Source organism: Polypterus senegalus, chromosome 1, assembly GCF_016835505.1.
Source record: "Polypterus senegalus isolate Bchr_013 chromosome 1, ASM1683550v1, whole genome shotgun sequence".
Taxonomy (NCBI): Eukaryota; Metazoa; Chordata; class Cladistia; order Polypteriformes; family Polypteridae; genus Polypterus; species Polypterus senegalus.
Genome location: NC_053154.1, coordinates 91,376,658 through 91,399,384, shown reverse-complemented (window position 1 = coordinate 91,399,384; position 22,727 = coordinate 91,376,658). Strand labels below are relative to the sequence as shown.

The 22,727-nt window shown below is 35.1% G+C and overlaps 1 protein-coding gene across 2 annotated transcripts in view; it reads right to left on the bottom strand.

Moving 5' to 3' along the window:
- The window catches only part of hps5 (HPS5 biogenesis of lysosomal organelles complex 2 subunit 2), a 61,637-nt gene that overhangs the window by 3,619 nt on the left and 35,291 nt on the right, over nucleotides 1-22,727 (bottom strand). For both annotated transcript variants that reach the window (XM_039753245.1, XM_039753253.1), the window contains exons 12-20: nucleotides 22,228-22,378; nucleotides 18,606-18,729; nucleotides 17,280-17,429; nucleotides 15,927-15,998; nucleotides 12,225-13,027; nucleotides 10,483-10,603; nucleotides 4,757-4,912; nucleotides 2,457-2,576; nucleotides 2,122-2,235 (exon numbers count right to left, since the gene is read on the bottom strand). In XM_039753245.1, the coding sequence (XP_039609179.1) occupies nucleotides 2,122-2,235; nucleotides 2,457-2,576; nucleotides 4,757-4,912; nucleotides 10,483-10,603; nucleotides 12,225-13,027; nucleotides 15,927-15,998; nucleotides 17,280-17,429; nucleotides 18,606-18,729; nucleotides 22,228-22,378 (1,811 nt within the window). The remainder of the gene's footprint in view (nucleotides 1-2,121; nucleotides 2,236-2,456; nucleotides 2,577-4,756; nucleotides 4,913-10,482; nucleotides 10,604-12,224; nucleotides 13,028-15,926; nucleotides 15,999-17,279; nucleotides 17,430-18,605; nucleotides 18,730-22,227; nucleotides 22,379-22,727) is intronic.

Genomic DNA, 22,727 nt, shown 5'->3' with positions numbered 1-22,727 from the left:
TACTATTTAGGCATGTGCTCATTCTTTCTTCAGACACTTGTATTTCGTAGTAAGCATCCTGTCTATAATCTCTCACTTGTAATGTTCATTAATGTAAAGTGCTTTGTTAATTTCTTGTTAATATCTAAATGTTAATTGTTACGTCTGGACTGTCAAACTCACATTAATGACCTCAACTTTCACTTCAATGCAGCAATCCCATGCTCTACAAGAAGTTTTTTGTTAGTTTCACAACAGACTTAGACAAGCTTACTGCCTGCATGGATGTCCACTAACTTACTACACCTGAATACAAGCAAAATTTACTGCAATAACTTGGTTTAAAACAGCAACTGCAGTCACTGTGGCCTTTCATGAAATTAACTGAATCTGACACTCCCACCCCAAGATTAACAACAAGGTTGTCCAATCTGAGGCCTGAACTACTACAGCTATTGAACATTTTCAGTAAGCATGAAAAGATTGATTCCTGTCTTTTATTACATTCATGTTTTAATTAGACACAAGTAACAAACTGGCTCAGTCTTGAGTCACTGAAATGTGAAATTTACTGTCAAGCACCTTATTAAATAAGGTTAAACCACCAACTGAAATACTTTTTGAAATTAAGCTGGGAACATGCACGGACAGCACATTGCTACACCCACCTTAGACTCTGTTTAAAGGATTTTTTGAAAGCTCCTAGAAGCAGGGAGATGAAACAACTTTTTACTACTAGATGATACTGAACACCGCGCATGTTGCTTTTATTTTGGAAAAAGCTAAGAATACCAGTCTTGTGACATTTTAAAGCCCTCGACAGAATGCACAAAGTAGTGAGTAATGAGAGTGAATAAGAAAAAAAAAGTTGATTAAAACAAAGGAAGCAACCATTTTTAAAGACTGATTTAGGTGAAAAGGTTCAACCAATTGAGATCTTTCAGCACCATGACTTAGTTTGTGATTGAGTAGCAAATTCATTATCTCTTGTCTCATACCCTCCAAATGGGTACCAGTAACCACAACTATCTACTTCCAGTTATCACCTATATAACTATGGACAGTCAAAATTGCTATAGATTTTTCTGGAGAATAGCAAAATAATAACATGTCTTATTTGTCATTAGGTAAGCTGCCACTGTCCCTAATAAATGTCACATTATTTGTGGTATAATTCAACACAAAATGTTATGAATCTGTGTACCTATGGACTCCAGAAATAATCACATTACAAGATTACTTGCATTCGTTCACCTTAACACAACATGTATTACAGCAAGAGTAAATTTCAGATCTTTGCATTATTACAGGAGACTGTTAAATATTTTTTTTTTTTATAATTCACTGAACTTTTGATGTCTGTAAGAGGATAGTTCAATTACAGCTAAGGTTTTCCTTCTTTAGCACTGCCATTCCTGTGGAAAACTAAACTGAACACACAGGTAACATAAGAGGTGGACCTTTATCTCTTAGTATGTGTCACTGTACATTTACTTATTGTTTGTCATAAGCAATTCAAATGAGAACGATTATTCCCTTCAACTGTTTCATGCTGCATTGCTGTTTAACTTATAATGACAATGGGCAATCTACAGAAATGCACAAATCAGAGCAAAGTCCACCAATGAAATCTTCCCAATGACAGATAAATAAATGGATAAATTGGTTAAAGAACGAAGAAGAAGAAGAAACTGAAATATTATATACAAGCCCTGTGAATTCTGAATGAAAAAATCTACCATCATATTTGGGACCATCCAAAAGTTTACATAAATAATTAAAATAAATTACAGCTCTTTTGTGCAGTGATGACTTGATTGGCAGCCACAGACCTTTTCTAAACAAGTACAGTACTAATAAAGTGCATGGAGGATACATAAATAAGTGCACACATTTCTTTTAAACAAAACTTCTCAATACTTTCATTTCTATGTTGGAAAAAAAAAACTTTTGAATGCTTCTTGCTCTTTTGTGTGGGTGTATTTATTTATTTATTTTTTTACTGCATCATTTGGACCCCTAAATACATTATCTTTCGACTGCCTATGAATAACTCCAAAGATTTTTAGATAAGTAGCTACTGACAGGTCTTTGAATGTGTTTATTTTTTTGTGCGTGTAAAGCAGCACGCCCAAAACATACCCATGTGATTTGCAACTTTTGGCGATTTTTTCTTTGTCAGACAAGCTACCAGGAAGTTTAATCAGCAGCTTCAAAAGTTGCCCATAGCCCCAGGGAAACAGGTGAGATCGAGACCTGCAAACAAAAATATATAAACCAATCATACAATCTAGTATCCAAGAGGACAACAATAACCAGTGAAATGCCTAGCATGATAACCAAACAAAAGAAAGAAAAGTCTGATGTAAAATGAAATGCATTAATTTAAAAATAAATAGTATGAATTTATTTCATACCAGTTGTTAGTTTATCTACTACAATAGAATACGACAGGGTTCATAGAGATAAAAACTTACCTGGGGTTACCTAATGGGTTGATCGTGTCAGCAAGCTGAGGGGCATCATGGGACAGAGCTAGTTCTAGCCATTCATGTCGTAGGCATTCTGGTTGAAGGAAAGAACTTAGCAGAGGTGCCCTGGCAGAAGAGTAAATAAATGCAACCTTAGAGGGTTACAATTTTGCAATAAAGCCAAAGAAAGAAATGCCAGACTTTCCAATTAAAATAATTGGCCATGATTAAAATATGCCTCTTTTTGGAAGAAAAATATATTCTGTACTCCAATGGACTAGACGCCCAAACAATTTGATATGGCACGTTCACCAAAGTACTGCAAAGCTCAGGTATGCTGTGTCAAAGCTCTAGACACTCAAGTTCAATTTCTCATCTGGTCAGTCTCAGATTAGACTTTGTACATTCTCCTATCTCCGTGTATGTCTGGGTTTCTTCTAGGTATTCTAGTTTTCTCCTACTTATAAATAATTCTGGTCTAATTAATGTTGATGTGTACATGCCATTGACAGACTGCATTGCCAATTTCTGCACAATGCTGAAATGATACAACCCAGCTTCTTATATTCAGATATGTAGGTTCAGATGGATGGATTAATTGAATTTTGTGATGACTTCTCTTAAATGTTACAATTTGTTAATCTTAATTAATTTTTACTGGGTTGAATATGTATTTTGTGACAAGATTGTGGATTTCATTTGTAAAATGTATGAGTTTGTGTTTTTTTCTCTGTGTTTCAACATATATATATATGTGTACAACAAACCTCTTAGACTTTGCCTTTTTATTAGTGTTTTGGTTATCTTAAAATACATTTTTCTTGACCCCACAGTTTAACAGTGCACGGCATCCTCACCCACACACACACAAAACAGATGTATTCTATAGATTTAGGTGTGCTGAATCCATTTCTGAAATTGGCATTTCTGTACCACAATCTGAGAGATATCGTATTCAGTATAAAATACCGTTTTGAAAAAAAATTGTTATTTAAAAATAAGTACCATTTGTTTTATGGCATAATTATTTTTCATGCACAGATTATTTTATGAAGTGTATTTTGAGCTGAAAAATGGCAGTCTTCCTCATTCTTAATGATAATGAGGTGGAAACAACCAAAAAGCCAAGTTTTGATACACATTTCGGCTTTCAATCAGTATTTTTTTTTCTCTCTACTTATTCCTTCAAAATAGCCAGGAATCTATGTTTAGAAGGTTGTCTTTTTATGTTCAGAGATGAGAAACTTGTATAAATGGTTTTTACAGAAATATTTGAAGTAGGATTCTCTCTTTCTAAGTTACACTGGGGTACAACATGTCTTTAATTTCCTACACTCTCATTTCAGTTTTTTTTTTCTCCTGAGAACACAGAAGCAGTCTTTGATGAAAATTAGGGAGAGATTCAAACAGGACATTGCTCAGATGGGGAGACATTATAGTGGAAAGTGGAGTGAACCTTGTTGGTCATTCCACCACGAAACATCTTCAGAAGATTATAACAGAAAAAAAAACTACCAAGCCACTCCTTTTTCTAAGTAATAATAATTAAAACAAATGTATGTGTAATTTATAATTTTCCATGTCTAAAAATATATCACGTTTTCTCCAGAATAGTGTTTTTTTAACTTTAAACCTTCATCTCCCAAAAACTGAAAATAATAAAGCAATTCTGTTGTCAGATTTGGATTTAGCACCCTCAAATTTATAAAGGACATCAAAAATGTCTGGCAGAGGCAAAAACATCTTTTTCTTTTTTGCATTACTGTCTTCCTTTTGTCTTTACAATCCCATCTCCCAGTCTTTCAAACATTTTGTTGTTGGACATTCTCTTGTCAAAACAGTAAATGCCTACAACTAGGTAAAATCAAAAGATTTTGACCAAATAAATAATGAAACCTGAAACATGATCATGTTTCTTGAATAGTTTCATTACTGACTGAGTATGCTATTCAGAGAAATACAGCTATTAGCTAAATGAGCAAATTATGATACTGTATATATAATGCATGGTTTTATCTGACTGCTATACTCCATCTTTCATCTGCTGTACTACATCTGCACCTCACCAGTTTGGTTTAACAAAAAAAAAAAAATCTATATCCTTGTGAAGCTCTGCACAAAAATGAGAAACCTACTGTAAAACAGTAATCTGGCCAGAAATAAAAACAAGACCTAAAACTACAAAACAGAGTCTCAGTCTGTAGTGCAAATAATAAATGTATACATCAAACTGAGAGTTTAGTATATTAAGCATTTTTCATCTTAATTACTGTATACTATCATAAAGCAAGTTTACTGTATTATACCTTTCTTCTTCTGGTTTTGATTTAATGAGGTTATCCAAGTAGGCCAGAAAGTGGGCCGGGTGATTCCTGGACATGGCCAAAACATCTGCAGGAAGTATAGTAGGGTAAAACTGTCCAAAAGATCTAATAGCAAGTTCCCCATGCATTTCATAAAGCCTGAAGGAAGTAATAAAAAAATAAATAAATTAATGGTTAAACATGAGACAGGTTAAATTTGAAGAGGGTGCCCTTTTCTAGTTTAATTATGACACCATTATGGTATTTGAGTTAGTTGCTGTCTTAAAATTAAATTTCTAATTTAAATAGCTGAAGTTCTACAACCTTAGTTCATTAAACTTCTATTACATTTATTGTATACTAGCAAAATACCCGCTTCACAGCGGCGAAGTACTGCCTTAAAATTTTTATTAAGAAGAAAATTAAACCTTTTTAAACTGAGGGAAAATATACCAATAATTATTTGTTAAGGACCTCTTTGTATACCACATTGTGAGTTCGGCTTTCCGGTTGTAATATGACCAAGCTGTGCGCTGAGCTTACTCTTAAGCATGCAACGTACAGTTGGCCATGTGAACAGTAATCTTGTTTCAAATCTCACAGCTTGGATTGCTGCTGTCATAATCGGTTTGAGTTTCATGGTTTGTTTCAGTTACGACAGTATTTGTAGGACTTGTGTTGAAGAGACATTCGGCATCTGTCAAGCGTTGTAAGTATACAACCGGTTTCATCGATAACTTCACATCCAGCTTTTGAGTTGGAGAGTTTAAACATTCATAAACATCAAAGTGTCCACTACTGAAATCGTCACCTGTCAATCTAAGATGTTTAAGAAGCATTGGCGGTTGTCAAAAGGTGTAAAATATTTGGCCATTTCGGTACACTTGAAGCGACAACCGAACAATTCAGCGGCAGCCATCAACTCACATGCAGATGCATAGGTGAAGGGCTTAAGCATTTCACTCTTACAGTGCTCCTGTGTAGTATAATTATCTCCTGTACCGTCATCAGTGCACACCTTGAACCTGTCCCAGTCATTCAATACATAAGACACAATGTTCCTCCGGATATCAAGAATGAGCCTGATTTGGCCGTGCAATATGTAACAAAGAGAATGGAAAAGCTAGGTGCCATCTCCGGGCATGGAAACCACTCGGTATGTGACAGTTCTTTGATCGATGGTGATCACCTCGATAGACATGTTAATGGGGGTATGGTTGGAATGATAAAGGAAATGGGTACCTGAACAATGTAAAGTAAGTCTAAAATATCTACACAATAACTATAATTGTAATAAACGAACAATAAAACAGCGGAGAAGCCGTGGATTAAATAAAAAGGCTGTAGTTATCAGCAGGGAAACGTGAGGAAGGGAATGTAGAGACTGGAGCGACGGACGGCCTTATATAGGTAGGCAACAACAACGTGGGAGGTGTTGGGATGGGGGACCCAACGCCGCCTCACACGGTGACCGAGTTGCAGGCTATGGACGTATATATGTACATAAGTAGGATTCAGTTAGTGTTGGGAACCCGCGTACCAAATTTATTGAAGATGGGTCCATAAGTAACAAAGACCGTCGAAAAGTTCAATATGGCGGCCGACAGTGGCATCATACCACCGAAATAAGTACCAAATTTCAGCCTTCTACCTACACGGGAAGTTGGAAAATTAGTGACGTTGGAAAGTTCAATACGGCAGCCGACAGTGGCGTCATACCATCGAAATAAGTATGCACATCGGTTTTGGTTAGCGCAGGGAAGCCGCCTACCAAATTTCGTGAAGGTGGGGCCATAAATAAGAAAGTTCAACATGGCGGACGTTGTCGACCGTTATTGACAGTTATGACCGTTACATGTAGAATTTCGAAATGAAACCTACTTAACTTTTGTAAGAAAGCTGTAAGGAATAAGCCTGCCAAATTTCAGCCATCTACCTACACGGGAAGTTGGAGAATTAGTGATGAGTGAGTGAGTGAGTCAGTGAGTCAATGAGTGAGTAAGTGAGGGCTTTGCCTTTTATTAGTATAGATTAAACTTAAAGAGCAGTACATATATCAGTGTATAGGAATCAAATTGTTTTATTAATGGTTTTAGTTTACTTTTGTTCTTTTTTTGTCCATCACCTTTAAAATACACCTTGCCAAAATGGATGGAGTTCTAACATTGAAAAACGAAAGCAAGCTAAAAGCATATGTTGGGCAGAACCTACCAAATACAGATAGTTACCCTAAAACTGAGCACTTAAGCAAAAAACACAAAGTAAGTGACTTCACATGAATGACAACAGAGCCACAGGCAACACTGTGAATATTTTTAATTTGACGTGTTTTTACTCACCAATATGCATACCAGTTTAGCAGTACTATGATGACTAATGACAAGAAAATGATGTTTTAACTTCAGTAACACTGCATCTCTATTTCTCTCTTTATTACACAGCTTATAGTGGTTATATGCTCCTTCAGCAGTGCAAAAAGTACAAGCCCCCCTGCTGTGTGTGCTCTGCATGCAGCTATAAGGAGGGAAAGAGTAAGAATTTGAGAGTTCCCAGCATTTGATCTCTATGCCCTTCATACATGGCTGGGGACTAGCAGCAATGTCTCAGAACACTGAAGCACCATCTATCCTTCCTTTAAAAAGATACATTTTTTTTTTTTTTACAAAATATTCCTCTACAATTACATGTAAAATCAAACATGCTTGCACATTTTTAACTATAAGCTGTGTTTTTTAAGCCTTAAATCAGGATGAGCAGAATCTTGAATACCATTCAAGAGTATATGCTTTTATCCCTGTGAAATCTGTATGCTGTTTGTTGGTGGCATAAGGGAGTGGGACTTCCATGTTACCATCTCCAGTCAGTCTGACTATACCTTTTCTGCCTTTCCTTTTTCAGTCTATTTCTCTTCTGCTGTCTCAGAGTTTTGGTCAATTTGATGATAGCCTCTTGGAACATCTGGTGTCTTAGTGTAAACCCTAAATGGCCTAGCGTTGTTTTTCTACAGATAACCCAAATTACTAGAATGAGATGTCATAATGGGGTTAGACAGCAAAGGCAGATTTTCTCCAGGAAGTTGGAGACAAAAATATACACTATATTGCATGTGCTCTAAAACAACTCATCATCAATCCTCATTCTGGTCATTAATCAATAAAAAACTTCTCAATTTTCCAGTGTCCAAATGTATTTATTTTTTTAGCACACACTACTAAATAATTTTTGACATTGATGCAAATGCTAGTATGAATGCTATATTAATTAAATTCCTAATCCTACTAAATCATCACATATTCTATCTTTTCACATGCTCTGTAAGTCTGCCATTTGTTTTATTAATGACACCGCCAACTAATACTTTTTATTCCCTATATCACTGCTCTTATTCCAGACTTGCTTATATATTTATTTCCATTAGTTTAATCCTTTTATTACAGATGTTAATATTATTTTTACTTCTCTGACAGAACATAAATACCCTTTCTCAAAACTTTATATCCTATCACTCCCCTTTTGGGTCCATCACTAGCATTTTAACAACTCATTACTTCACTACAGTTTCTGCCAGACACTCTCCATGTATCCATTAATCAAGGCTTGGTAGATGATCCTGCTTTTATTTAGTTTGCCTTTAAGTATATAACATGTAGCTTTTCAAATTCTTTTCCAAGTATTTTGGCAAGTGTGTAGTAGCATTGCATTGTAAAGCTGGAATCATGTCTCACATCTCAGGAAAGCATGCATCCTCATTTGGTGGACCTTCATCATGAAACTCTTAAATAAACTAGGTGACAGTAGAATTCCATCTTGTTACAAAAAGTGGAATCCGAAATTGAGTACACATGGATGTGGCACTATCCTTTTAGGGTAAAACCAGAAGATTTGTTGTTGCTAGGGTTTAATTTATTAAAATGACTAGGGGGCGAAGCTCGCTTCACTCACCAACACCCCCTGGTCTGCGCTACATGCCAGCCACTTCGTGTCTCTGCCACTCACGTATGTGAATTTCACTTTCACCAAACGACAAATCTTATAATTCTTGCGGATACGCCTCTTCATTGAGAAGAAACTTTTCCCTGATGGCAACACGAATTACACAATCTAAATATATTCTTATATCAACAATATATTCAATCTGTTTTCGCTGTTCCGTTATTACACCAAGTAATAATTTCCTTTTGTTTGCGCTAATGCAATCTTTACTATCAAATTCAAATTTGAAACGTTCAAATTTTAGTACTTTCATTATCTCTAACCTGCTCTGCACGTTTATCGCGCCAACGTTTGTGAATTCTCTACAACATTCTACTTTATCATCTGCTCTTTGTCTTTTATTTCTGGTCCCGGGCGTGGTTAAATCTCTTGGCACAAAGTCTCGTCTCACTGGACATGAAAGTATCTCTCTGAAAAAGTCATGTCTCGTACCAGGCTAAAAAGTCTTGTCTCATCCCAGGATTTTTTTTTATTATAGTAGATAAGATATGTTACTGATATAGCTAAAACTATTTCCTTTCCAAAAAGATTACTCTCATTGGATCCTGAAATGGTTTTTGACAAAATGATTTAACCAGGTACAGCATATAATAGGATTTTGCTGTGTTTTTATCAACATGATCACAACTCTTTATTCTCCCCCAAACTACTATCATCACAAACACTACTTTATGTTCTCCCTTTAGATTACATAGAGGCACTAAGACAGGGCTGCCCATGATCTCCTTTATTATTTAATTTTTCTCTTGTGCCTCTATCCATTTCTTCAGTCCAAATTAAACGCCCCAAATTTATGTACAAGGCATTTCAAAGAATTTTGTTAATTACCAATGATATTCTCCTCTTTCTTGCCAAAGACCCTTTAGACATTTCTCACAATCTGACTCTAGTAAATATTTATGAAGCTAATTCAGGTAACATAAGCAAAATAACCATCTGTACCAAAATTCCATTCCTCCCTCCCCGAGTCCCACAATAAACTCTCTCGCGTACTTGTGTATAGACATCTTTGGTTCAATAAAATATATAGTCAGGTAAAATTATGACTGTTTTTTCCAAAAATAAATCTTTATTAATTAATTCCCTATTGAACCAAATCTACTTTTCTGAAACTTTAAAACCTTTTTTGCCTAATCTGGACCCTGTTAATCCGTATGCATTGAAAAAATGCAGCCTTTTGGCTGAACATCAGGGCTTGATCCTTAGCTGTAACTCACGTTTGAAATTGTCCTATAGGCAATAACTAAAATTGAATTTTATTTCAAGGTACTGTAAATCCTCTTCTTCATATATCAATCTTAGTCACACAATTCTTGTAAACTGATGCTCCTATTTTGAAATGTAGTTTTCTTCCTTTCTTTTAGTGTTCAATCAATCAATCAATCAACATTTATTTATATAGCACATATTCATACAAAAAAATGTAGCTCAAAGTGCTTTACAAAATGAATAGAGAAATAGAAGACACAATAAAAGATAAGATTATAAGATTGTCTTCTTTGGAATGATACTGGCAAAGCTAAGTTGAAGTGGGAAGTTGGTTCTATTTTTTTCTTTTCTTTTTTTATCATAATCATGTTTGATTTCTTTTATCATGCTCAACCAAAAATGGCTTTGGAAAAAAAAATGATTAGTTTTGATTTATACTAATTTCTTAATGAAAATTTAAAAAAAAGTCTTATGGTTATCACTATAAAATAATAGTCTTCTGTACTATTGTATGTTCATACCATTACCTGGTCAAATGTGCAAGAAGAAATGGGGTGCTGCACAGTGCAGAATCTCTTAAACATTTCAGAGACTTCAAAAGGTTTCTTTCTCCAAGAAATGTGGTCTCTTGACATGACAGGGTCAAAGCTAGCAGGAAATATAGACCAATATGATCAACAATTTTGCAAAGCAAACCTTCTTTAAGTCTTAGTTAACTCTGTTTTACGTACAATAATTATATAATGGATGCATATCCTCCTTTCTTATTAAATTAGTATTAAAAGCTCAATAACATTTTAAAATTGTTTGTATACTGTACATAAAAGAATACATTTTTAAGCTTTTGTTTTATAAAGAAGTAAAACAGTATAAACATTTTGCTTCACATACACTAATAAACTGTATATTAATCTTTATTTGGATAAGTCAAAGTGTCTGGCACAGAAATAATGACAGATGTTGATTAACTTTAAAATACTAGGGACAGTTTGAGAATATTAAATGAGAAGGCTCATAACTCATTGCAGGTGTTGTGCAAACATATACCCAAAAATAGGAATAATTGTAATATTAATCAGCATTCAAATATTTTCTTATCAACTGGTAATCTTAAAGGTCTACACACTTTTATCTGAAAAGAAGAATAATAATGTATATCTACTTGTTTAAATCTATAATGACGAAAACTCGTTGATCTTTTAAAACCCCAATACAATACTGACAAATCAAATCCAAATTACAGTAAAATGTATTAATATAAAAAATGTGTGGGGAGCACAGTGGTAGCACAGCTGCCTCACAACTAGATCAAAAGAGTTCACATCCCGGGTCCATCCTGTGTGGAGTTGCATTTTCTCATCGTGTATGCATGAATTTCCTCCTGGTGTTCCAGTTTCCTCCCAGAGTCCAAAGATTTGCAAATTAGGTGGACTGGTGATACTAAATTGACCCTAGTGTAGGTATATGAGAGCATGTGTGTGTGTGTGTGTGTGTGTGTGTGCATGTGTTCACCATGCAATTGACTGGTGCTCTGTCCTGGGATTGCTCCTGCCCTGCCCTTTGACCCTACTCAGTAGAAAGCAGGTTTGGAAGATGAATAGATGGATATTCTGAATTAGAAAGTGTTGCAGCTATGACGGTGGTTTGGTATCAGTTTGGTGTAATAGATAGCCGGCAGCTCAACCCAGCCGGGGCGCCCATAGAATGGAAGGATGGGGGAAGACAATTATATCTTCTGGATATAATAAAGATAAAGAAAGGCTGTATATTAATGCTACAGTCTGTGAGAGCTGTGGAAATTCAATTAGATGTTTGGTTAAGGAAATAAACGTAGCCCTTTCTGATAATACAGTTTTCAACAGATTGTGCCCAAAAAAAAAAAAAGCAAAATTTTACTTTGCTTGCATTTTTCTTGACCCATACAAAAAAAAAATAAAACTTTCTTGGCTCTCTCTATATATATATATACACCATTACCATTGGTTTTCTCACATGATCTAAAGATAAAGAGTCAGTCAGCTAACAGGCCTAGTGTGAATGAATGTCCTCTGACTGAATATCCTCTTCAGGTTTGGTTACTGTCTTGAGCTCAATGACACTGTACTGGAAAAACTCAGAAAATAAACAGCTGAGTTAACAATTATATTTAATTTATACTATTGATTGTCTAGGACCTTGCTGCTCATCATTGGTAAAGATAACTGAAATTATACTGATTTTTATCTGCAAATCATAATCATAAATTTTTCACAGCTGTTTTTTTCCTCACCTTTGAGTCCAGCAATATAAGTATCCCATACAACAGGGTAGTCCCGATAATGAATGAGACAGCAACGTCTCACTCTTTCCAAATCCAGCAAGAAAAAGTACTGCTGAAGGAAACTGCAGGCCATCACTGACTCATCTCCTCTCTCACTTGTGCAATGGGAACCATGCTCCTCAGACTGAAAGCAACTCATCTCAAAACAAAGGGTAGCAAGTTCTGTGAGATCTTGGTGGAGTTCTGATGAAAGATCAGGAGGAGGTGATATTTGCATTTGCTCCCAAGTGTACTCTTTTCTGTCCACTGTATTATGCACACACTCTATTGTATTTTTTTCGTCTAGTGTATCTAAATTAGTTTTACTGTGTTCGCTCCTCATGGACATTTGATCTTCGTACATTTCTGCCTCTCCTTCATTCTCAGTGATATCCTTTTGAGGGACAAGTGTTACATCATAGGCTTGCTGACTGTCATTTTCACCATTCAAATGATTGTAATCTTTTACATCTTCCTTATTTAAAATCAGATTTGCAGACTCTTGCCATTTCTTTTTCTCAGTGCAGGTGTTATTTTGTTCGTCAAAAGAAATACTCTCTGAATCAACCTCAATGGTCTTTTCAACTTTTGCGTCTTCTATCCTTATGATACCCTCTTGCATGGCGGATCCATGCTCCAGGTCTCTGATGTTCTTTATGTTTATGTGATTCTTAAGTGACCCAAATGTCTTTACCAGAACAGGAAGCCAGGCTTTTAAAACACTCATCAAATCATGTGTATTCAACTGGACTATAGGATCCTCAAGAAGTGCTCTGGAAAGAATAAAACAATTATTAGTTTAGAGGTTATATAAAGAAACTTAGTTGCAAAACTAGAGATATACCTTTTTACAAAATGTAACATAACATTCTCAAACCCCTTTAATCCAATTCATGGTCTCAGCAGTACATATTGCAAGGCAATTAAGAGCTAGTCCGCTGCCAACCCCACTCCCACACAAACACACTCTCATACTAAACAGGGCCAACTAACAGTTGCCAAAAAACAATATACTGTATGTGTCTGTGGGGATGTGCAATGGAAACCCACAAAGACATATGGTCTTACAAACTCTAAGCAGACAATAACTGAGCATAGGATTTGAACCCACAAAGAAGACTCTCAACACACTGAGCCAGTGTGTCACACAAAATACTTTGTTAATCAAACAAAAATAAATGTACAAAATACATACAGTATGTCCAAATTCTCATATCTCAAAGGCCTTTCAAGGTATTAAAGTGTTATGCAACAATTTGACCACATTATTAAATACTATAAATAGTTGTTAGCACAGAAACAAGAGCATAACTACCAAAGTACTATTGAACATCAAACAGGAAATTATATTCTTTGAAAAACTCTGGTTAACAAAGATAAACAGACCAACAATCATTTTCAGTTTACAATTTTAAGTAAAGTCTGTTACGCATTCTTACTTATTACCATATTACTTAGGATATACAGTATATAAGGATGCAAACATTCAAACAAACAAGCCAGGTCAATTTAAAAAAAAAATTTGGGTTGTAGAGAATACATGCCGAAACCACAGAACAATTTCTTACTTTCCATATAACTATTCTGATTTAAACTCAAAATGTTCTTAAAGGTGCATATTTTCCCCTAAGGAAAGCACTGATTCAGAATATAAAATTCAAATTGCCACATACATCTCAGAGGTAATGTTCATGCTCAACTTTCTGATGGATATTGCTGCATCAAGTTCATCACCAGATGTTCCTGACTGTCGGCTTGCCATTTCCCATAAGAAAAACACTGAAAATGATTCCAAATGTGGTACTTTTTTGAACTACATTAGATATTTAAATAAAGCCTTCAATAATATGTATGATATTTAATAAGTTACCATGGCACTACTGGTTTGACAGCTAATAATTCTAAATACATTTTACATCTGATAAGCAATGGGAAAGCTAAATTGACTTAACGTATGTAAAGCCAGCTTTTTATACTCGCATCAGATACAGTACCAGTCAAAAGTTTGGATACACCATGAAATGTTCATGTTTTTATAGAAATGTATACCTTTTTTATTAAGATACCATTAAATTGATTTACAAATACAAAGACATTACTAGGGTTTCTAATTGCTGTTACAGCTTGAAGTGACTAACTTTTAATTTATTACTCAGATTATGACTGAAAACTCCCATTTTCAGCAGTCACTCCTTCATTCTCCAAATGGTAAAATCTCTTAAGCTGTCATCACATTAGAGGACTTTTCTTTTACAGTAGCGACTCAGAGGCAGTCAATAGTGCACCCCCATGGATCCAGTTGCATAATGTGACTTGCCCAATGACTCACTCCAACTAGTCCTAACAGATTTAATTTTGGATTCAGTCACAGGGGTGGGCTCTACATATGTACATGGCAGACAACCAATTAATGCTCATCTGGAAGAACAATTTACTTAGTAAAGCAACGAGGAATAAGGAACCTGGGTGTTTTGGAACTTGCAAACGGATTAGAAGCTTGTCTGTCTGATGCCTTGTGCTTTATGTACCATGAAAGAAAAGGAAAAAAAAAAAAGGCCAGATATTGCAGCTGGACTCACCATACCAGATAACCCTCAGTAAAGCACAGACACTGCCATGCAGCATGTTATATTGGCTGTCATAAAAAGAGGCAACCAAAACAGTGGTGGAAAGCTGGCGTGCAGTCGCATAATTTGAAATGCCTAGTAATTTTCAGTCATATAAATTGACATTGCCCAGCAAGAAGATCAGCAACGACAGACTGTAAGGTAGAGAAACCCAATGATCTGAAGTTGGGTATTGTTACATCAGCTTTAGCTTATGCTTAATAAATACCAATTGGTTATAAGGGAAGCCCTTGTTTTCATTAGCATCGCTCAGACCTGCTGCAACATACTGCCATTCCTAAAGTCCAATTCTGCGTTCATAAATGGCCAAAAAAAAGTTTTCTCAACTGTTTAAGATGAATGCCTTACTGGTCCTCAAATGGTTTCTTTCTTAAATATATGTCAAATATCAGTGCTTTTCCAGTCACCTTTCATCTTATGTCTGCGTTCTTTTGCCCATTTTAATATTTTCTTTTCATTTGCTAGTTTCAGATATGGCTTGTTTTTAAATTCTGCCTCTAAGGCCAGTATCTCAGAATTGTTTTTTTTCCCAATACAACAAACTACTCCTCAAACATCTTTCATAAACTTTCATAATAAGAGAAGCTCTTTTAAAAATCAGAATCAGCTCCTAGAATTCCTTGCATGCACTTCTCACCCTTTCTGTCATTACTATGCTTGCACCTCCATCTGCACTCCACGTGTTACCTAAGTAGTAGAACTTCCCTATTTTTACCAAAAAAATTCCTTTGCTTATATCTAAATTTACACTTACCATATATCAGTGTTCTACAACCTTCTCACATACTTTCAACAAACAAATATTGCACTTTCCGCATGCAGACAATCATTCACACCACTACATCTTTTATACACCCACTTCCAACAACCTGTACACTGGAATGAGTTTTTAACAACATATCTAACACACACAAACACACACACACAATACAGTCCCCTTCACCTTACTTTCAGAATCCCCACCTGCTGACCTGACTATTGTTTATGCTTTGTGTGCATCTTATATTTAGCAAAACTGAAAAAAATGAAAAACCACACGGCCTACTTTGCATGATCTGTTGATTCTCTCAGTTCCTTAAACCAATCTTCTTCTTCTTCTTCTGTAACATCCAAACACCTTTGCAAAAAAAAAAAAAAATTAACAGTTATTTAATTATAGTCTGTGTAGTGAAAAACAAAAAGACTGCTGGCAGCGCAAATTAACTGTCCCAGCAATACTGTCTGTACAATACAGAGAATAAAATTGTTCAATTTGTTCAGTGCCGGAAAGAATATGTACATAAAATAACAAAACTCACATTAAAATACACCAAATCCAGGATATCAGATTTTTGTCTAAAAAATGAAATATCACAAAATCTGTCCATTTCTGTTTTCTAAATTTGATCCAACAAATTATGAAGGAGATATCCGTGGAGATCAGTGAGTTTTGTGTAAAAAATGTACACTTCTGATAAGAATCTTCAATTACAGTAGATAAACCATGCTAGAATATTGTTGTAGAATGTAGTTGAACTTGAAATGAAAAATTTATTTTAAATGTGAAAATACTGAAACTAAGATTTCTTTATGTACTGCTACTTTCTTTATTAGCATCTTCTTCACTGTCTAGTCTATTACTTTTTGAGGACATTTCATAGCTCTAACATAACCCTGTAAATTCTCCACTTAAACAACTTACGTCACTAACCATGCAACATAGACAATCTGGTAAAATAATTTAAGTCTGCATGGCAAATATCATAATTTCCTGTTATTTAATTATTCACTAAGCAATGTTTTAACTTTAATATCATGGACTTTTTGCTGTCTTTTTCCATGCAAGCCTCCACTGGTATTTTAATTAGTTTCATTAATCCATGTGCGTTCTTTAAAAGATGCATTGTAAACTTAAATGTATAACTAACATAAAATATACAAGAGAATGAAATATTCATTTTGACAACATACTGAAAAAAAGCCAGAAATGGTACTATTAACCCAGGGCTGCACTGTGCTATGTAACGCATGAGTAAAACAGGTAAAATGATTATACTTTGAGGCTCACTTCTTTAACATACACCGTGTTGTGCATACTGATGATATTTACAAAATTAGATACACATTGCAGGAAATTATAAGACATACTGCAAACATGTATCCTTATTGAAACATATACATTATTCTTGTGTATTAAAAAATGTGCAGCAGGGTTGTAGCTTTTAAAAAATCTTGTACATCAAAAGTAGGTTTTAACAAGATAAAAATACTAAAATTAATCATGAAAATTGAATTTTGATATTTTACTGTTCAATTGAGATGGTCATATACCTTCTGCAATTGTTTTGGTTTTGATTAGTTAGATTAATCTTATACTAAATGAATTCTTTGCTGCTCTTCAGCCCTTGTCTGTTCTTACTTTTTGTCTTGCTCAGCAGATTCAGCATTAAGAGAAACCAAGAAAACAGCTTGCTGGTTTCCATCTTTCCCTTCTGATTTCAGCCATAAATCTGATGGCATTTGGAGAGTGTTGATCTTCTCTGTTGTTTTTTTCATGAAGCTGGACACACTGAAAAAGTAATATTAAACAGCAAATATAATTTTTAACAGACATGTATAATGTCAACTGCTTGGCCAGTTTCATTTAAAATATGCTTTATAGCAACTGAAAACTCTCATTTTCTAAAACCTCAATGTTGAATTTATTTCCTAGAAGAAAGCACTACGTTGTAATCTTGATCGTGGCACATAATTCTACTTAAGAGATGCACATATTTGCTTGCAAATGCTAATTTCACACTGAATTTCAAGTTGCTTGAAATAAACAAGCTAAGCAAAGGTTCAGTTTACATTATATGTAAATATGAACTTATTAGGTAATAAAGAAAACCAAAAAAATATAATGTAACCAAACAATCTGTAAACATCAAAACATAAATTCCAATAAAATATTTAAGAAATAATATTCAGGTAATTAATAATATTCAGTAAGTTTTTCAGTTTATTCAAAGTCTAGACATAATAAGGATAGTTAATCAGCAAAATCATTGATTATTACATTAGCATAAAGATTAATATGTATATATTATTGCAAATGTACTACTATACATATTATACAAAATTCATTACAAATAGAAAACAAAACAAGTGCGATGCAATGATTTTCAGTACCTCTTAAAACCTTCAAGTGAAACTCAAGCGCCATTGTCCAACAAAAAGAAAGATCGTTTAAATAGTGGTCACCTTCAAGTAATCAGTTTGGATATAAATCTTTTCTTACCTCATTAGTGCTCCATGTACTGCTTAAGTATTATAATGATAACCTTGTCTTAAAAATAAAAAAGCACACTACAGTGGGCAACACATTTGCAACTATGCATTAAAAAATGAGAAGTGAGAGTTTGGGGATTTCTTTACTTGTCTTTAAACAATTGAAATGTGACTGAGATAGTCACAAGTTGTAACCAAATACAAATATAGATTTCTATGTAAACCTTTTGGTTTTGCAGTTGGCAACACAAACATCATGGGATAAAAGGGGTGTTAAAAAGGCCAGATTTAAAAACAGTACGGTAAAAAAAATACAGAACATATGAAAAAGAAAGTATACTTAAAACAGTACTTTACTGGAGTTAGAATTAGATAGAAGTGCACTAAATGGAAAGGATAGCACACCAAATGTTGTCAAAATCCAACATAAAGTAGGAAAAAGCTTTAAAGCTGAGCAGCAAATAATGAGACTTACCTGTCCTTAACAGCTTGCAGGTTGATGAGTGGGGGGGTGGGGCGAAATGGTAATGGAATTTGGAACTGAAGGAGGGATTCACATCGCTCTGTGTCAGGACGATCACTTGGTAGGGATGGGGTCTCTAACGATGGTTGAGGTAAGAGGAGAAGATGGCAACACCAGGCAAGCACAGATGAAGCACACAGGAGACATGCAACACAAGAGGTACTACATATGATAACCATACTGTACAATGATGCTGACATTTCAGGGTATGAATTTCCTATAACCACAGTGGAATCAATTTAATTTTAGAAATAGTCTAACATTATCAACCAATCTACAATTTAACCAAAACAAGTATGATAAATTATATGACATTACTTGGTCAAAAATGTGCTTATAAACCAACAGGAAATGAGAACAGAAAACAACATATGAATAGTAATAAGCAAGCAGGTATTTGCACATTAACAATTATTTTATATGAAACCCAAACCAAATGAACTTCCTAGAGTACTTTCCCAAAGTGACACATACTCTGATATCCCTGAACACACTTATCTAAATTTCAGCATGTTTGAAATCTAGACGTTGCCATATAAAGAGCACTGCAACAGATCTTTAGAAAACGTGCATTTGTCATGAACACAAGCTTGCTACATGGTATATGAATTCCTTAGCATCCACAGTAAACTAAACTGGAATTTCACATCTCAGTTCAAATGAGCACATTCAACAAACTTAAACAAATACTTTTTGAATCTACATGTCTACACTCTGAATCTTAATTTTTCAAGTGTTTACCCCTAGTACAGTCTAAGATGCAAGTATGTCCCGAAAATCTAAAAAGCCAAACACCGTGCACTTTTTCTTAACCTTCTAGCAAACTCTGTATTGTTTTCTATTTAGCTTGGAGCACACAAATCCACACAGAGACTAAACTGCAGGGAATATCATTACCCAACATCATCAACACATCTTTTTTTTTTCATAGAGATGCAGCATTTATCATCAGTTCTTGAAAATATTCCTTTTAATAATGGTGAGTATTATGAACAGTAAGTTTGGTTAGAAATTTGATGCACAAGGCAACATCTGTGTAAAAGAGTGAAAAAGAGTAAGCATATAACCATTACATATGGAACTGTATAAAGTATATTCATTAACAGTATCAGTATTTGTATATGATTAATACAAGGTATTTAACAAAAGTATGCTTATTTTGTGTTAACAGAAGCTTATATCAGCATGTCCCAGAGATCAGGATGGCGACAGCCCCAACTTCTGCGACACCACCTGTACAGTATATAGTGCAGACTTTTTAAATAGTCTTTTATCATTAATATACATTTGCATTAAAAAGTAATCATTTATAGAAAATATCAATTTTTATTTCTACTCCACATTAGACTAGACTAGATTATGATTGGAAAATTGTGGTATAATGTTTTGTCCTACCAAATATAACAGCAAATCTATCTTCAGTGTTAAGAATGTAGCAAAAACAAGTACACAGACATATTGACAGATGTACAATTACATATATATATATATATTATAATTTTTGTTTTGTAGATAGAGATCCACAAAAGGAGAGAATAATTCACATATCTTAAAATAGTTTATGACCAACACCTTCTGAACCCCACCCCACTAATCTACCCCCAACCCCCTTTACAACCTCCCCCCACTTCACCAGCTATATAGTGCCCTTTGATTCCATATTTTTTATATATATATATATATATATATATATATATATATATATATATATATATATATATATATATACACCCAGCAAGATGGAGGAAGAGCCTTCCAGGGACGTCTGGAGTGCTTCTAGTGCAAAGGGCAACACTTCCGCCACACCAGGAAGTGCTGCCGGAAGAACATCACAAGGCTCCTGGAGCACATCCGGATGGGAATAAAAGGGGCCACCTTCCTACAGTCAGGGAGCTAGAGTTGGGAGCGGGAGCAGGACGAAGCTCCCATAAGGAGAGGAAAGGCGGCCACGGACTGTGAGAGAGAAGCCCAAAATTGAGGTGATTGGTGCTGGGAGCATTGTGGACTGTTTTTGGGACTGGGTTTTGTGGATTAATAAGCATGTGACTTTTATAAAGATATGGTTTCTGGGCAAGTCTCACAAATATATATATACTAGCAAAATAGCCACGCTTCGCAGAGGCGAAGTACTGCCATAAAATTTTTATTAAGAAAAAAGTAAACTTTTTTAATTTAGCGACAGCGTCTCTATTAACTTGTGGATTTGCCTGCAAGTATTTAGCGGCAGCATCTCTATGAACTTGTGGATTTGCCTTTGAGTATTTAGCGGCAGCGTCTCTATTAACTTGTGGATTTTTCTGTGAGTATTTGGCGGCAGCGTCACAAAGTTGTTTCCATCTAGCTGCATCAGAAAATGTACCACAACGTCTGACACACCTCCTTTTTACTGTTTTCTGACAGCTTGGATTGCTGCTGTCATAATCGGTTTGAGTGAGTTGAAACATTCATAAACATCAAAGTGTCCACTACTCAAATCGTCACCTGTGAATCTATGATATTTAAGAGGCATTGGCGGTTCTCCAAAGGTGTAAAATATTTGGCAATTTTGGTACACTTGAAAGCGACAACCGAACAATTCAGCGGCAGCCATCAACTCACATGCAGAACCATAGGTGAAGGGCTTAAGGATTTCACTCTTATAGTGCTCCTGTGTAGTATAATTCTCTCCTGTACCGTCATCAGTCCACACCTTGAACCTGTCCCATTCATTCAATACATAAGACACAATGTTCCTCCAGATATCAAGAGTGAGCCTGATATGGCCGTGCAATATGTAACACAGAGAATGGAAAAGGCAGGCGCCATCTCCAAGCATGGAAACCACTCGGTAAGCGACAGTTCTTTGATCGATGGTGATTACCTCGATAGACATGTTAATGGGAGTACGGTTGGAACGATAAAGGAAATGGGTACCTGAACAGTAAACTAAGTCTAAAATACCTACACAATAACTATAATCATAATAAACGAACAATTAAACAGCGGAGAAGCTGTGGATAAAATAAAAAGGCTGCAGTTATCAGCAGGGAGACGTGAATACCGTGGCGAAGCAAGGAAGGGAATGAAGAGACCGGATCGACGGACGGCCTTATATAGGCAGGCAACCAATTACGTGGGAGGCGTAGGGATGGGGGACGCTATTTAGGCAGGCAGCCAACTACGTGGGAGGTGTGGGGATGAGGGACGCAACGCCGCCTCACATGGTGACTGAGCTGTAGGTTACGGACGTATATATATGCGTAAGTAGGATTCACATATGACCGTTACATGTAGAATTTCGAAATGAAACCTGCTTAACTTTTGTAAGTAACCTGTAAGGAATGAGCCTGCAAATTTTCAGCCTTCTACCTACACAGGAAGTTGTAGAATTAGTGGTGAGTGAGTCAGTGAGGGCTTTGCCTTTTATTAGTACAGATATATATACACATATATATACACATATACTGTATATATGTAAATATATATATATATATATATATATATATATATATATATATATATATATATATATATATATATATATACATATACACACACAATTTCAATTTTGTGATTCCTGGTGTTTATCACATACCTTGGTCTTCTTCATGAGCAGAGCTAAATTCCTTCAGCCTCTCATCTTCAGAAAATGTCTGACTAACCATCGAACATGCATCTTCATCAGACTGACTGCCACGACGACTAATCACTCGATAAATTCCACTGTCCAGGACATTAAAACTTCCCTGTATGAGGCAATTATATTTAGGAGTAATTTAATATCATAAACTGAAACACTGCTAATTTATAAAATGTAAATAAATACACGTTACCAACAAACTTTCAACACAATTAACAACAAGGCATTAAAAAGTCCCAACAATCTCCATCTCCCAAAGCCCAGATTTTATTTTAAGTGAAATTAACTAGTGTTCAATTAAGACATCTCGAGCGTAACTATCAGAATGACACTTCTCTAACTAACCAGTGCTTTTGGAATTTTAAAGGCAATTGTATATTCAAACCATTGCTGCTGGGTATATCATATCATAACCATGACCACCTTATTCCAGTATATAAGACAGGGAGAAAAAA